Source organism: Anguilla rostrata, chromosome 8, assembly GCF_018555375.3.
Source record: "Anguilla rostrata isolate EN2019 chromosome 8, ASM1855537v3, whole genome shotgun sequence".
Taxonomy (NCBI): domain Eukaryota; kingdom Metazoa; phylum Chordata; class Actinopteri; order Anguilliformes; family Anguillidae; genus Anguilla; species Anguilla rostrata.
Window position 1 is genome coordinate 4,644,927 of NC_057940.1, and position 16,144 is coordinate 4,661,070.

A 16,144-nucleotide genomic window follows, 5' to 3' on the forward strand; every position below is an offset into this window, starting at 1 on the left:
AACGACATATTGCATATCCTATCCTAACCGTAAAACGAATGAAAATCAGAAAATGAAAAAATAGGAACCTTTTTCAATAACTGTTTTGTTACAAAACACGAACGAGACAAAAACTGAGAAATTATTAAAAAGAAAGCCTGGTTCTCCATATTCGCTTTGATATTCATAATGGAGGAAGCAAGAAAACTCAAGGATTGTGCGCGCGCTCCTTCTCACTTCAGCCATAATAAACACGAGTGCGCAGCGCGGGACAGGTGAGCTGCGTAACGTCCTGACGTAATACGCAGTCCTATTGGAGTCTCTGCACGGTCACGCACTCGAGGAATGTGGTGTTCGATCAAGATTCCAAAGACCACGTTGTACGTTGGAGGAAAACGCTGGTGTGGATTGTTTTCAAATGGTAAACCTAATCTCTCGAACCGAGAGGAAAGATGTCTGGAAGCATGTCTGATTCCGTGTCCGTTTTCCAAACCCAAGTTGCTTCTGTTTTGGAGGTCTTGCTTAACGTTGCAGTGGTGGAAATAACCAAACTTTTCGAGAGCGGCTGTGTTGCGTCTGAGGGCAGTGGTGTTTCGGGTGCGAGGACAACCCCCAAGACGCCACTGTCTGTGCAGGACGAACTAAGAACAAGAGCTGAATCTGTGCTGGGAAATTTAAGAAAACATATACACAGCGCTGGAATACGAGTCAGAGACGGTGAGAAATGGCGCATGTTGTTACTTTATGTTGCATTACCCACGGGAGTAGCTTGCAAGCTAAGGAAATAAAGCTACCTGACTAGCTCCACTGTGCATGTAAACAGCGCTTGGGGGTTTAACGTTTGAATGAATGTGTAGCAAATTTCAAGTGTGTTTAACGTCGACGATAGCGAGCTGTCGCCATTGAAAGTTAAAAATAAACTAACCTTAGTCAATTGCTGACGAACTAGCTAGTCGTTCGCAACAGAGAAAGCGAATATGGGGGCTGAGAACTTTGCATGCTATTTAAACGATATGTCCTAAGTTAATTGCTAGCTGATTTAGTGTGCATGAATTCCAGATAGGGGTGGAGGAGGGTGCAATTGAAATGCACTATCGTACGTAACTGGAATTTCACAACGGGCCATATCTTCATTTCGTGCTTCCGTTGAATTGCACATGTGATGAATTATCTAATCCAGTGTAAGAAAAGGTATATTTGCTTTGTATTTAGACTGGAACGTTCCTGTGCCGGGATTTGTCACGGAAAATGTTAGTTTGTTTCTCTATGATATATTGTTTATGTATCTTTTCGTCCGAGTTAGGCGGCCCAGGAAAATGTTGATATTTGCCACGTGACTTAAGTAAACAGATCGGCGTGTTTCTTTATTTTTTTAATTGTGGGCAGTGAATTATACTCGTGAATAAATGCTAATGATAAATGCATTTCACAGCAACGCATCTTTGAAATCTGTTATAATACTTTAAAAAGGACGGTTCATCTTGTATGTGTTTTTTTTTTTCTATTCTAGTTTTGGTCTATGTTATCGACTTTTCGCCAGTAACTGTTGCTCACCTGAAGCAGACGGTTGTTTTTAAGTGATTGAAGGCGCGTGGAGAGAGCAGCGTGAACACGCGGGCATATGTGACCCATCCCCTTTTTTTTTCCTTTCCCCCCAGCTTCTGATGGGGAGCAGGCCTTCCCTTCAGCCGAGGGCGGGGCTGTGTTTTGGGAGGAGGGTGGGGAACACACGAACACCTCCCGAACTGCGGTCGTGAAGGTAGAAGGACCGCCGTCCATTGCCGTGGAATGCCAGGTTAGCGCGCGTGCCGTATTAAACCCGTTCTTTGGTTTAACTGCCTGTATTTTTCGAGTCTGTTGAAGAGTGGTAAACCAGTGAGGCTGGATTGTGCCCGCAGAAAAGCACAAACATACTTGATAATGCTCACATCAGGGCTGAGTGCCTTTTGTGACTTGCTTCTGGTCACCCTTCCAGAAAAGTAGCATACTGAAATTTATTATGAATGTGTGGCCTTTTTAGAAAATGTGATGATACCAGAATAGAATTACTATTTTACACGGGGAGAACTTAATGATAAGTATATATAAGTTGATTTCACAGCAGTGCACTTTTTTTTTTTTTTTGAAGTATCATATCAAACTTTTGGCATGGTTCCCAAAGGCCCCCCTTTTGTAATGGGAAGGTAACAGGAAATGCCCCCCTCCCCCTTCTGCACACACACACACATCCTGCGCTTGTGCCGTTTCCCTTCAAACACCCTCCCCTCCTCCCGCCAACTTCCCCACTTCGGGAACCACTGCCATAAAAGGATTGTCCTCTTTCTGGGGTCCGTCGATAGTATTTTCGGTTTGTCCTTCACCGTACACCAAAAAGCTGTCTGGGCCGATCGGCGCTCAGGGCCAACGCTGGTGATTAGCGACTGACGGGCCTGTTCTGTTGCAGCTGGCTGGCGCGCAGCAGTGGGAGTCGTCCCCCTCAGCGGTGCCCCCCGCAGGCCGGAGTGATAATACGGGCGGCGTTGTCACGGCAACGGGCTCGGCGGAGTCTGGAGCCCAGGGTACGTGTCCGATCGAGCGCGTTACTGATCCGCCCACCTGTCCACGCGAACCCTTGCCTTTCATTCCGGCGTCCTGTGCCTTACCTGCTGCCCAGAGCTGTGTGCACTCCGAGAGTAGTCTCATGAAGGAGTCTCCTAAAAATTAACTGCATATAATTTATATGCAGCGTTTATTAACTGAATGGTAGGTTTTTTCCCCACCCCCAAAATGCTCAATCAGTATTCTAGACCCTAGAACCGCATTGCTTTCAGTCACCAGTAGTGATTGTGACATCAGCATTAGAATGTTCAGTTAGGAACATTCAAATCACATATTTGCATCTTACACCTTAAAGGGTTAAAAGCAGATTTTTCAATAGAAATGTAAAAAAAATAATAATAATTTATAAAGTGTTACATGTGTAAGAAGTCTGGGTGATGTCAGGTGCTGGCTAATATTGTTGTGCACAGTTACTAAATATTCATATAATTAACATTTTATCTTAATATTATGTAACAACTTGTATTGATAAGTTGATGTTAATAACTTGGCATGTTATTTGAATTACTCACATTTTTTGCTATTCATATTTGCTTAGTACTCAGCTAATTATTGCTGATGTTATTAACTCGTAACTCAGGTTCATCTGTTCTATTTTCTGATCTTCCCTGCAGGAGCTGTGGAGGAAGAGAATTCTTTCCCGAAACAGAAGTGCTCTGAAGAAGACCCTCGCCCGCAGCCCACACCTGAGGGGTCAGAACAGGACGCACGGGTCACACCTGTGAAAGAAGAACCTGTGACACTGCCCATACCTGTAAAAGAGGGTGGGTTTACTGAACTCACACCTGTAAAAGAGGGCGTAGTTACTGAATTCACACCTGTAAAAAATGAGGGCGGAGTTACTGAATTCACACCTGTTGAAGAGGGTGGGGTTATAGAACCCACACCTGTAAAAGAGGGCGGAGTTACTGAATTCACACCTGTTGAAGAGGGTGGGGTTATAGAACCCACACCTGTAAAAGAGGGCGGAGTTACTGAATCCACACCTGTAAAAGAGGGAGGGGTTATAGAACCCACACCTGTAAAAGAGGGCGGAGTTACTGAATCCACACCTGTAAAAGAGGGCGGGGTTACTGAACTCACACCTGTAAAAGAGGGAGGGGTTATAGAACCCACACCTGCAAAAGAGGGCGGAGTTACTGAATTCACACCTGTTGAAGAGGGTGGGGTTATAGAACCCACACCTGTAAAAGAGGGCGGAGTTACTGAATCCACACCTGTAAAAGAGGGAGGGGTTATAGAACCCACACCTGTAAAAGAGGGCGGAGTTACTGAATCCACACCTGTAAAAGAGGGTGGGGTTACTGAACTCACACCTGTAAAAGAGGGAGGGGTTATAGAACCCACACCTGCAAAAGAGGGCGGAGTTACTGAATTCAAACCTGTTGAAGAGGGTGGGGTTACAGAATTCACACCTGTTGAAGAGGGAGGGGTTATAGAACCCACACCTGCAAAAGAGGGTAGAGTTACTGAATCCACACCTGTAAAAGAGGGAGGGGTGACAGAAGTCTCACCTGTAAAAGGGGGTGGGGTTACAGAGCCCACACCTGCAGAAAGGGGCGGGGTAGCGCAGCCCTCTCCTGTGAAGGGCCGGAGGAAACGCAAGGCGGGGCCGGGCCCCGTGCCGCGGGGCTCCCGGCCCTGTAAGGCCCCGCGCGACCCGGGCCCCGCGCTGGCCCCTCCCCCTCGGGGCGCGGCCGTGGAGCGGGCGGGCGCGTGCGGGGGAGAGCGGACGCTGAGGCCCTGCTCCGTGCGCCTGGTGAACGTCCTGCTGATCTTCGGCGGCGGGGGGCGGGGCCAGGCGGGCCGGGGCAGGAAGGGCGCGTCGCCCCTGCCCAAGGACCTGCGGCCGCACCAGCGCCTGCACACGGGCAAGCGGCCCTGCTGCTTCACCGCCTGCGGCAACGGCGTGTGGCGGCTGCAGTCCCGCGCCCACGCCTGCCAGCTCTGCGGCAAGAAGTTCAAGCGGCGCAAGGTGCTGAAGCGGCACCAGCGCTTCCACACGGGCGAGCGGCCCTACAGCTGCCCGCACTGCCGCAAGGCCTTCGCCCTGCGCAAGAACCTGCGGCGGCACGAGCGCTTCCACACCGGCGAGCGGCCGCACCGCTGCGCCAGCTGCGGCAAGGGCTTCCGGCTCCGCGCCAACCTCAAGAGCCACCTGCGCTTCCACACGGGCGAGCGGCCCTATGGCTGCCCGCTCTGCGCCAGGCGCTTCCGAGTGCTCCGAAACCTGCGGAGGCACCAGGCCGCGCACGAGGGCGGCGCGGGGCCGCCGGCGGCAATGGCAATGGCGGTGGCAGTGGCGGCGGCAGCGGAGGCGGAGGCAGCGGCGGCGCCGAGGGCGGACCGACGGGCGGAGACACCGTAGAGAGTGAGAGAGAGAGAGAGAGAGAGAGAGAGAGAGAGAGAGACTTCCTCCTCCTCCTCCTCTCTCTCCCAGTGTTGGGCGGGCGAACACTCCCGCTCTCTCATGAGAGCACTACCTCTGAGCTGAAACCACTAATCCTGTCCGGAGTGGGGTCGTCCTGCCCTGCCTGGTCTTTTTAAAGAGGCGGTTTGACTGGTTTGACTGGAGCCCACGGCGGGCCGTGTACAGAAGGAGAAAACCTTGTTCATCCGAAACTGCTGAAAGCTCCCGCTGTCGTCCGACGACCACGTGCGTTTCATTGTGAATTTTAACGGTCTGTGGAGGCGGCAAAGCAAGGGGTGCGCAACTCCGGTCCTGGAGGGTTTTTGGTCTACGCGCGGGTTTTCGTTACAGCCACGTTCCTTAGTTTCGCTTTTCTGACCGCTCTGTAAACCGCGCTGCTTCGCTCCTGTGCGTGAGCACGGGGAAATGTTTCGGGTACACGTTGGAGTCGGTGCTCATACGGATGTCAGGTCAATGTGTGATTGCGCTAATGTTTAAAAAGCAGAAGTTGGAACTGCCCTTGCTGTGCCACCCATGTGTTAAAGCCCGTTTGACGTTTTACGCACCCACATTCAGCTAATCCAGATTCATGCAGAGTCAGGAACGGTGGAAAAACTACTGGTCTCAGTGGCAGCTAATAAACAAAACAAACAAACAAACAAAAAAAGTGAAATGGAGACTTTCTTCAGGAGTGACCGCTCCCAAACTCACCAGACTGACCGTGATTTGCAGCTATCTGCTCTGATGTTACTCTGCATTTGCAAACCCCGCCTCCTTCGTGCCTTGATTGGTTGAACCTAGAGACTAATCTTTTTCAATAGCATTATGGTAAAATGAGCGGGACTTCATTTGAGGATAGGTTGGGGTGGGGAGGGGGAGGGGGAGGTGGGGGTCTGCAGAGATTAAACCCTTTGCTCACACTAAGCCCACAGTTCAGTATTAAATATTTACGATCAACTGTCGACTTCAAATGTTTACTGTCAAAACTGGCAAATTAAGTGCTTGTCATCTATCTTTTTTTTTTACAAGTGTTTTAATACAGATCTGTAGACGTGTAAGGTTTTTTAAAGGTGTGTATCCTTTTTAGTTACTACTGTAGATACTCTTTCAGTTATCTAACTCTGCGCACACGTTTTCTTCCTTCCTTTTCTTCCCACTTGTGCTACTGTTTCATTAATAAATACCCTGTGTTCTCACGCTTGTTACTCTATTGTTCATTGGCTGGTTTGTTGTTGAAAAACGTCCACTTGATTCATGGCTCCCCAAGAAAGCACTTCCAGGTCAACTTGCTGGGTCGTCACCATGGCAACAGAGTGCTGTTTTGTACGAAGCACTATGTGACGTATTCTTCAGAAAGTTCTCGTTGTATAGGCACTTCTTACATTTATATTGATCATTTTTATAATGGTCTGTTAAACAGTTGTGTTTTTGGGCTAAGGAAAGTTTTGCTTTTCATTGAATTGTGAATTTCAACAACAACAAAGGAAATAGCTCAGTGTTCGATAACTGTTTTATTGATCGGTTTTATACAATGTTGCAATTAAAAAAAATATTAAAACAGGTCTGTACATTGTTCCCAAAAGAAAACATAAACAGTTATATCACTTAATCTGACTTAAAAAATTAACAGTAGAAAATTACTTTAGTATTTGTCTTTTAAAGTACTATATATACTGTACAGTGCATTTGTACTACCTCTTAATGCCGCAGAACTGAGACTGATCACACAATGGCCCATAAGAGTAAGTGCTTTTCTGTGAGAGTGTTTTGAGAGGGGGGGGGGGGGTACAGGAGGGACACGCCCAACCCACAAACTTCGGGAAAACATTGAATACCCACTCCCCGATAGTGTCTAATTGTATTTTGTGGTTAGTGTCCCCCCCGGCAATATTGAAATAAGATCTGAGTTCTGTATGTGGGTAATGCTATTCAAACATCCTGACGACGAAAGTGCAGTCTGGAACATTCCACCACGTGCGTACCCCAATCCCCGAACTTCTTAGATTGGACAGGGTGGGCATACGGTCACGAGCCGGGTCTACTTGGATTCAGTGCCGAAAGCTGCGGTCTCTCTGGTGACGGGCGGGGTGCTGGTGCGGGAGGTGGACTCCTTGTCCTTGTCCTGGCTCTGCAGGCCCAGCGCCTCCTTGTCCCGGCTGGCGTGGGCCGTCCTCCTGGTGGCGGAGGTGAGCGCCGTGGCCTCGAACAGGCGCGCCATGAAGCCCAGGCCCTCCCGCCGGATGTAGGCCTTCCCCGCGAAGGTGTAGAGCACCGGGTTCGCGCAGCTGCTCATGAACGCCAGCGATGACGTCACCGCCCGACTGGATTGGCAGACAATTTTCAGCCTGGGAAAAGGGGGACAGAGGGTCAGTACAATTACAATCCCAGAATTTTAATTGCTAAATTTTCTTAATTACACTGTTCATGTTTTGAGGGACTATTTACCCTCTTAAGCCGCATTGCATCAGAAATAGCTGTACGTGCCACGAAGAATAAAAGGCGATGTTCATTTTGTGCTTATTGTGCAATATTACAATATTACAAATGATTACCTGAAGAGAGGTGATTTTTGTTAATTTATCAAATTACTGAGGTACAAAAGACTCAGGTGGTTCATGTGGACATATGGCCACTAAAACTAACTATTTGGTAGATAATGAAGAATTCAAAGACAAAGAAAACAAATGATAATGTGTCAAACCGGCATTGCATTAACAGTTGAAGTAAAAACTTGTGAAATGACTTAAACACGTTTGTTTAAAACCCTCAATTGAGCTATTGTATTGTGTTCAGTCAAGCCTGGACCATCCGGTACAGCGTCAGTGTTATTTAAAAAGAAAGCACATTTTCAACCTACAAGAATTCCGCACACAAATCGGTCATTAATTGAATCTTGGAAAATCCTAAGACTGCTGTTAACTGTATTGATATGAAAATGAGGCCAAGTTAGAATAAACCATATTGGCTGTCTTTGCTCACACAAATTAAACAAGCTCTATTTTAAAGCAGTGCTACCCAATGTTTTCTAAATTATTTCTTGTAACTTGGCCCCATGGTTTCCATCTTACTATCTGAAGAGAATGTGGTCATTCAAACTTTGTGTTTCATCAAAGTGGCAAATAATAAAAATTGCCTCATGGAAGAAGACTTAGTTTAAATGAATGTTTTAAAGAACTCCAGAATGTTTGTACTTGATTGTCAAGTTAATTTTACAAAGTGTACAACTTCTTGTATATGAGTAATTTTAAATAAAATAAAATTGATTGTAAAAGGGATACTGTGGATAGATAAACGGAACACCTTGTAATCTCCAAGGGGAAATTTTTCTAGCTGCATATAACATTCTCATTTATGAACAGACATTTATACCATGAAACACACATTCATTTACATTAGAGAAAGGGGGGTGGGGGTGAATAAATAAATACAGATAAATATGTACAAATATAAATATGACAAATATCAAATATTTAGACCTATTAAATATTGAATCTTACAAACGTATCCAGATGTACGTTTGTCCCATTAATGTAGTGTGTGTTTGTGGGTCAAATGAAGTTTAACCAAGTAAGTCCAAATGCTAGGGAGCACAGTATCTGTGTTGTGCTGTGTTCAGGTGCAGCCCTGTGTTAAGGTAAAATAAGTTAAAATAAGGTAATCTTTACATGCCTTTCTCTCGTAGTTGAATTGCGTGGGAGAAGTTCAGCAACCACCTAGAAAAAACCGATGGTGTTTAGTGTTAGCGTTAGCTTAGCAACTTCAGCACATTAATCAACAATACATTCTGACATACTCTGGCATAAAATGTTAAAAAAGCAAGCAAACTGTCCCACATAATTGTAATATATAAAGGGAGTGCAGTTCATTGGGTTACGAAATAAATGACTTAAGATAGTTAGCAGTGATGCCCATCTTAATTCTTAGCAGTTTAGAATGATTTGGCTTGGCATAAGTTTGGTCAGAATAGTGCTCACTGCGTGAAATGAACTGTTCTTGGCTAGAAATAGCTGTATAAAATGAGTATTGTACCTTATTGAACCTGTGTTTTGTAGTTGTCCAATGACCATGGTGTGCACTTCGCTTTGGATAAAAGCGTCTGCTAAATAAATGTAATGTAATGTAATTTTGCTAATTTGCTAATCTGTGTTTCGAGCATGGCGGCAGATGAACTACTCGTTCATGTTGTTCTGTCACCCAACTCGCCACCAGGTGGCAGTGTAATTGCATTGATTATTCTTTTTCACCACCAGGTGGCGGTATGATGCTCAGATGTTACTTTCTTCTTCACTCATCGTTCATTCATAGTGCCAAGCTACTGCTGCCTGCACGGACCTGTACCACTGAGCTCAGCACCTTGAATAACGCCCACAAATTCTGCTATGCTTCCATGACAACTTTCACTCTGGAGACACAGAACTGTTCAAACACACACACACGCACACACACCCCAACACACAGAGATCAGATGCACACGCCTGTGCGCACATACACACATACACAGATACACAAACATGGACATGCAGGTGCACACACACACACATCAGATATACACACCTGTTTGCATACTTATACAGATACTCACAAATACACAAACATGGGAACGCAAAACCCAACACACACACACACGTACAGATACACACGCATCCAAGCACACACACGTACAGATACACACGCATCCAAGCACACACACACATCCGATAACACACCTGCATGCACACTGACACACACTCACAAATACACAAACCTGTGCACACATACAGATACACACATGTACAGATACACACGCTTCCAAGTAAGATGGTGACGATGGCGAGGATGAGCTTCACACACGTACACTCACACGCACACACGCGCCCACACACACGTGTACCTGCACCATGTTGTTGACGTGGTACGGCAGCCAGAACAGGCCGAAGATGGTGACGATGGCGAGGATGAGCTTCTCGCTGCGGATCCGGCGGCGGAAGCGGGTCTGGCGGAGGCGGTGCAGGATGCCACGTGGAGTGGGACACGATCCGCACTGGTATGCAGCCGAAGCCGTATCACGTCTCGACGATGTACTGGAAGATCCGCGGCGGAGGACACGATAAGCCCATCACGCGACGGTACGTGAGACAGATCAGCTCCCGCGAGGACTGATTAATAGCGCTTTATCCAGCGCTTACAGTGATGCCTCTCATTCGCCAGAGCAGTTGGGGGTTAGGGGTCTTGCTCAAGGACACTTCGACATGCCCAGGGCGGGGTTTGAACCGGCAACCCTCCGACTGCCAGACAATCGGTCTTACCTCCTGAGCTATGTCGCCCCATAGGTACAGGTAGCACGATACAGCCTTACTACAACTGGTACAGCTGAACACAATACAGCATTAATGCAGTATTACCTGCTCGCAGGTACATGTACTGCAATACAGCCTGCACACAGGTACATGTACTGCAATACAGCTGCAACATTAACTGAAACAATACTAGTCTGGCTACCAAGGTACAGCCATGTCAGTAACACATACAGCTTATGCAGTCAGCTGCCAGGTACAGATAATGCAGCAATACACTGCACACAGGTACATGTACTGCAATACAGCCTGCACACAGGTACATGTACTGCAATACAACCTGCATACAGGTACATGTACTGCAATACAACCTGCACACAGGTACAGTACGCAATACATGCCGCATCAGGTAATTACTACAGAGTAAAAGGGAAAACAGTAAAAGCTGCAGGTTTGCTGAGCTGACTACACTTGTTGGGCCTCATTCATAAAACTTTTCTTAAATTATTCTTACTTTTGTTCTTAAAAACGGTCCTACAAAAAACCTACATGGGATTCGTGACGCATGTGCAGACCTTTGTTTTTGTGCGTATCCCAGGTGTACAAGATGATGAATGCTGACTGTCTGTAAATTTTATGCATAATCCTGTTCATGTGATTAACGTAAGGAAACAGCCATGAGCAAGTACAGGTAAGAAAAAAAAGTGAAAAAGTTCTTACACACAGTTCACGATCAAATGCAATTGTACACGTTTTGTGGATGAGGCCAATTGATTATACATGGGCCTACAGCAGGGCTGTCCAACCCTGTTCCTGGAGATTTATCATCCTGTAGGCTTTCATTCCAACACTAACAAAGCACACCTCACTCAACAGCTAGGGCAGGGCTGCCCAACCCTTGTCCTGGAGATTTACCATCCTGTAGGTTTTCACTCCAACCCTAACAAAGCACACCTCATTGAGCAGCTAGTGCAGGGCTGCCTAACCTGGTTTCTGGAGATTTACCATCCTGAAGGTTTTCACTCCAACCCTAACAAAGTGCACCTCATTGAGCAGCTAGATATCTTATCAAGCTGCTAATTAGTAGAATCAGGTGTACCAAATTAGGGTTGAAATGAAAACCCACAGGTTGGTATATCTGCCGGAACAGGGTTGGCGTACTGTTTCTTCTTGGTAATGTTACACTTTCTTTTACACAAAGTATATTGTACTTTATATTGTACTTTGTATCATTATCTTGATGTTGTAGCTTGTCATGCCTCCTAGTTTGACTTAGGATAGGTTAGGTCAGAGAGCAATCTGTACTGTGTGAACTGGACTTAAGTTATTCATAGCTTTGAACACATTACATAATGGGCGACATGGCTCAGGAGGTAAGAGGGATTGTCTGGCAGTCAGAGGGTTGCTGGTTCAAACCCCAGCCTGGGCGTGTCGAAGTATCCTTGAGCAAGACACCTAACCCCTAACTGCTCTGGCGAATGAGAGGCATCAATTGTAAAGCGCTTTGGATAGAAGTGCTATATAAATGCAGTCCATTTACCACATAATGAGTATTGTATCTTATTGGACCAGTGTTTTGTAGTTGTTCCAATGACCTCCGGTATGCCCTTATTGTACGTCGCTTTGGAAAAAATCATCTGCCAAATAAATGTAATGTAATGTAATGTAAAGGCAGGCCTGTTCTTTAATATAAGGCAGTGGTACAGGTCTTAAAGTCATTACTTAATGGAAATCAGAATAGAGCCAAGGCTGTAGAATGTGTGTACAGGGACAGCGCAAGTAAATCTGTTTTAGAACATTGTTATGAATGCCTGTAGTATGGAGATATAGGTATATTACAGGTAGAAGTTGTTCCGGTGACCTTAGTATGCACTTATTTTATGTCATTGTGGATAAAAGTGTCCGCCCAATAAGTTAATATAACGTAATATAATGTAACGTAACCTAATGTACCGTAGCGTAATGTGACACTACTGACCCTACATTCTCCCGTTTTGCAAGTCACTCTGGCTAGCAGGGCCCACAAAGGGAATGAAATGGACAGAAGAGTGGAGGATGAAAAAGAGTAGGGTGAGAGCAGGACGTAACCCCCCTCTCCCCGTCACTCACTTCTTTGGTGTGCGTGTGATTGGCCGCGCACACCAGGCGGTGCCTCCCGTTCTCGCCGGTGTCCTCCCTCTCCTCCCGGAACACCACCGCCGGCACGGAAATGAGCAGCACCAGCAGCCACAGGGCCGCCAGCAGGCGAAGTATGGTCCTCCGGCCAGAGAGGGCGCTCATGCGCCGCGGCCACACCACCGCCACCAGCCTCTGCACGCTCATCAGCGTTATCAGCATGATGGAGGCGTACATGTTGGCGTTGCACAGGTAGAAGAGCGTCTTGCACATGCCGTTGCCGAACACCCAGGTCTGCTTGACCAGGTAGACCACGAAGAAGATGGTGAGCGCCATCAGGCAGCCGTCCGCGCAGGCCAGGTTGAGGATGAGGAGGGTGGTGACGGAGCGTTTTTTGCGCGCGCGCGCCAGGATGCTCCAGATGATGAAGAGGTTGCCCGGCACGCCCAGGAGGAAGACCAGGCTGAGGATGAAGGCCCCCACGGCCGTGGACGTGTCGTTGCTCACCGTGCTGGGGTCCTCGGGCTCCACCGTGGGGGTGGAATTGGTGAAGGCCCGAATCAGGGGGTTAGAGGCGAGTGTGGAGAGGGGGACGGGACGAGCTGTGGAGTTGTAGGCAGCATCGTTTGGGGCCATCAATCTGAGAGAGACAACAACAACATCAACAATGTTAATAATAATATTTTTATTTTATTTCCAGTAGTACATTTTTGCTTCCTATAAGCCATTTCTTCATTTGTGTTGAGCTGCTTTCTGTACTTTTTGGCTCCTCGTTGTCGGGGATTAAGTAAAGTGTGTTTAATTATCTGAATCCTGCAGTTTTAACAGCTAATGCCCTTTAATGTTTAATGTCCGGCACTCTGAATACCATACACACTTGCATCAACAGTAAAAAAAAAAACTAAAAAAAACTCACTTATCCAATATGCAAAATAAATGTATTTGGTTTAATTTGTTACTAGAAATAAATTAAATGGCCAAATTTGTTGATAGGCAGAGCAACCTGTTAGAGCAACCTTTATCAAAATGTACAACTCACAACCAGATTAAAATTAAGATATTTATTAGGTTACAACAAGTACGCATGGTCTAATCTAAAGACAAGGTTGACCACCAAACAGGTTGTCCTCCCAAGTTAGCTTCAAGAAAACCAAGATCAAAATTCAAAAACTGAAAGACTAATCAGAATGTCCTCAGAGGTGAATGTATAAACAGATAAATGCAGCAGCAGGTGAAACAAGAAATCTGAGTACAGACTTTTAATTTTAGTCTAAAAACATGAAATATAAATATGTTTTTAATTTCTTAAAATATTTCTGACTTTATTAGTCAAATGATGGCATAAAATATGTCTGGGAAAAAATTCATCTTTCTAAAAATTTAATATAAGCATTCTAAACTCTCACACAAAACCTTATTAGCAACAATCAGGTCCAGAACCCAGAGCTCAGATCACTGCCTCATACTGGTGTAATGTTTGTGATTCTTAGAATGCAACTCAAACTAAACTTGCTCTTTCTTCCACTGCCAGACACACACTCACACATGCACACACACACAAAGGCACGCGCAAGCACACACACACACACACACACACAAACGCATGCACACACACATGCACACACTCACGCACACACACATTCAAACACACACACAAACGCAAAAGCACACACACACACAAATGCGCACACTACACACACACACCCAAACCCACGCACACACAAGCACACACACACACACACACAGTCCTGCCCTGGTTACAGACACGTGCGTGCACGCGCCTGCCCACCCGCCTGTCTTACGTATCGGGGCAAATATTCAGCACCCTGGCAGGCAGTGGGCGGGTTCAGGCACAGCATGCAAAAACATGTCCCTTCAGAGAAGCTCTCCACACACTACACTACAGGCATTTAGCAGATGCTCCCGTCCAGAGAGACTTGGGCCGCCTGGTGTCCATGTATACAGCTGGATATATACTGAAGCAATGCAGGTTAGGTACCTTGCTCATGGGTGCAATGGCAGTGTCCTACCCGGGAATCAAACCTTTGGGTATTAAGACTGGTTCCTTCGTCAGTTTGGTCCACTGCTGCTCAATAACTCATAAATCAATTTCTGGTGGGATATTTACCCGATATTTGCTGCAAATCAGTGACGATGTTTGTTAAGTAATGGGTTAAAAATTCACTTTATACCAGGAGTGGGGTTCGAACCCACGAGGACATGCGTCCATTGGATCTTAAGTCCAACGCCTTAACCACTCGGCCATCCTGGTGCATACATATGTAGATGTGGACCAGCTCAGGTGACCACAAATGTGTTCTTCGAATGCTCTTGACTGAACATTCTAATGCTGATGTCACAATCACTGCTGGTGACTGAGAGCGATGGAGTTCTAGAACACCGACTTGGAATTTTGAAAAGAAAAAACAAGAAAACATTCCAAAAAACCTACTCTTCAAAGGGCCAAGACAGGGCAAGATAGATGATGAATGGTCCTGCCTCCAAGGCCACTGTGATGGCAGTCTCCCTTGCGGGCTGACTGCTGTGCCAGTAGAGGCTCTGTGCCAGTGCAGATCAGTGCACTGCGGTCACTGCGTAGCCTAGCCGCTAACTCCCACGGCTGATCCAAAGTCAGTTCTGGGACCATGCAGCCCCATAATGATACAGAATGTCCCAACTTGTTCAGAATTTTTTCCCGGGGCTGCCTGTCTCCATGGAGACAGGAAGGGGAGCGGGAGAAACAGGAAGGAAAAAAGCAGAGGAGGAAGAAGAGAGCGAGAGAACGGGAGTTCAGTGGTACTCACCAGTGTGATGGGGTGCTCAGTCTGTGGGGAGAGGACAGAGTCAGGGGAAAAAAGGGGTATTTGGGGCCCTGGTTGCCTCTGTCTAGCTTTCAGTCTGCTCCGTCTGTAAGTCTGTCTGTGAAGATTGTCTGGCTCTGGGTCCACTCCGTTTGAAAATCCGTGTCCGTTAGTCTGTCTGTGAGTCTCTGCTCTGTGAGTCTCGTCCGGTTTTGGGTCCGCTCCGTTTGAGAGTCCGTGTACGTTAGTCTGTCTGGGTGTCTCTTCTCTGTCCGTGAGTCTTGTCTGGTTCTGAGTCCCGGCACCGTCTGTGAGCCTGGCCCGGTTCTGAGTCCGCTCCGTTTGAGAATCCGTGTACGTTAGTCTGTCTGGGTGTCTCTTCTCTGTCCGTGAGTCTTGCCCGGTTCTGGGTCCCGGCACCGTCTGTGAGCCTGGCCCGGTTCTGAGTCCGCTCCGTTTGAGAATCCGTGTCCGTTAGTCTGTCTGTGAGTTTCTGCTTCTGAACCTCTCTCCACTGTTATGCGGATCATAAAACTCCAGTAGCTCACACACAGGCTGAAACATGCTGTGATGACGCAGGGGAGTGTCTTTCCTGCCTCTTCTCCTCCTCCTCCTCTCTCTCTCTCCATCTCTCTCTTCATCTCCCTCCCTCTCTCTCTCTCTCTCTCTCTCTCTCTCTCTCACACCCCCCTGGTCAGTCCAATAAACTGATATTTATTAGGTGTGTGTGTGTGTATGTGTGTGAATTTCTGGTTTGAATGACTCCTTCAGCCTAAAAGCATCGATAACTAACTATAAGTCTCTCTCAAGCACACACAAGCACACATGCTAACACACACATATACAGTCACACACACAAACACAGTATACATTCATACACTGTCATGGGAACATGAAAACATCCATGCACATTCACTCCTACATTTTCTCACGCACCTTATACATAAACATACATATGCATTCACACA

The 16,144-nt window shown here is 46.7% G+C and overlaps 2 protein-coding genes and 1 non-coding gene across 3 annotated transcripts; 1 reads left to right on the forward strand and 2 right to left on the reverse strand.

The window, feature by feature from the left end:
* Positions 1-260: 260 nt before the first annotated feature.
* si:rp71-1g18.1 (uncharacterized protein LOC559922 homolog) lies at positions 261-6,192 on the forward strand. Its single transcript, XM_064345978.1, has 4 exons — positions 261-696; positions 1,638-1,774; positions 2,423-2,537; positions 3,192-6,192. The coding sequence occupies exons 1-4, from the start codon at positions 432-434 to the stop codon at positions 4,943-4,945; spliced, it is 2,271 nt and encodes a 756-aa protein (XP_064202048.1). The 5' UTR covers positions 261-431; the 3' UTR covers positions 4,946-6,192.
* Positions 6,193-6,479: 287 nt separating this feature from the next.
* LOC135260608 (leukotriene B4 receptor 1-like) lies at positions 6,480-15,894 on the reverse strand. Its single transcript, XM_064345979.1, has 6 exons — positions 15,180-15,894; positions 12,370-13,015; positions 10,519-10,600; positions 9,858-9,982; positions 8,657-8,700; positions 6,480-7,332 (listed from the first exon to the last, which is right to left on the reverse strand). Exons 2-6 carry the CDS (start codon positions 13,009-13,011, stop codon positions 7,026-7,028), a joined length of 1,200 nt encoding a protein of 399 aa, XP_064202049.1. The 5' UTR covers positions 13,012-13,015; positions 15,180-15,894; the 3' UTR covers positions 6,480-7,025.
* On the reverse strand, positions 14,565-14,647 carry trnal-uaa (transfer RNA leucine (anticodon UAA)). Its single transcript has one exon. It is a non-coding gene; the product is annotated as a tRNA-Leu (tRNA).
* Positions 15,895-16,144: the final 250 nt, after the last annotated feature.

Coding starts and splice junctions, on each gene's coding strand:
- LOC135260608 (XM_064345979.1), bottom strand. CDS start 13,011: ATGGCCCCAAACGATGCTGCCTACAACTCCACAGCTCGTCCCGTCCCC. Junction 10,601..12,369: donor ATCACACGCACACCAAAGAA/GTGAGTGACGGG, acceptor ACCTGTATGCAG/GTTGTATTGCAGTACATGTA. Junction 9,983..10,518: donor TGTATTGCTGCATTATCTGT/ACCTGGCAGCTG, acceptor CCACTCCACGTG/GCATCCTGCACCGCCTCCGC.
- si:rp71-1g18.1 (XM_064345978.1), top strand. CDS start 432: ATGTCTGGAAGCATGTCTGATTCCGTGTCCGTTTTCCAAACCCAAGTT. Junction 1,775..2,422: donor CCATTGCCGTGGAATGCCAG/GTTAGCGCGCGT, acceptor GTTCTGTTGCAG/CTGGCTGGCGCGCAGCAGTG. Junction 2,538..3,191: donor GGCGGAGTCTGGAGCCCAGG/GTACGTGTCCGA, acceptor TCTTCCCTGCAG/GAGCTGTGGAGGAAGAGAAT.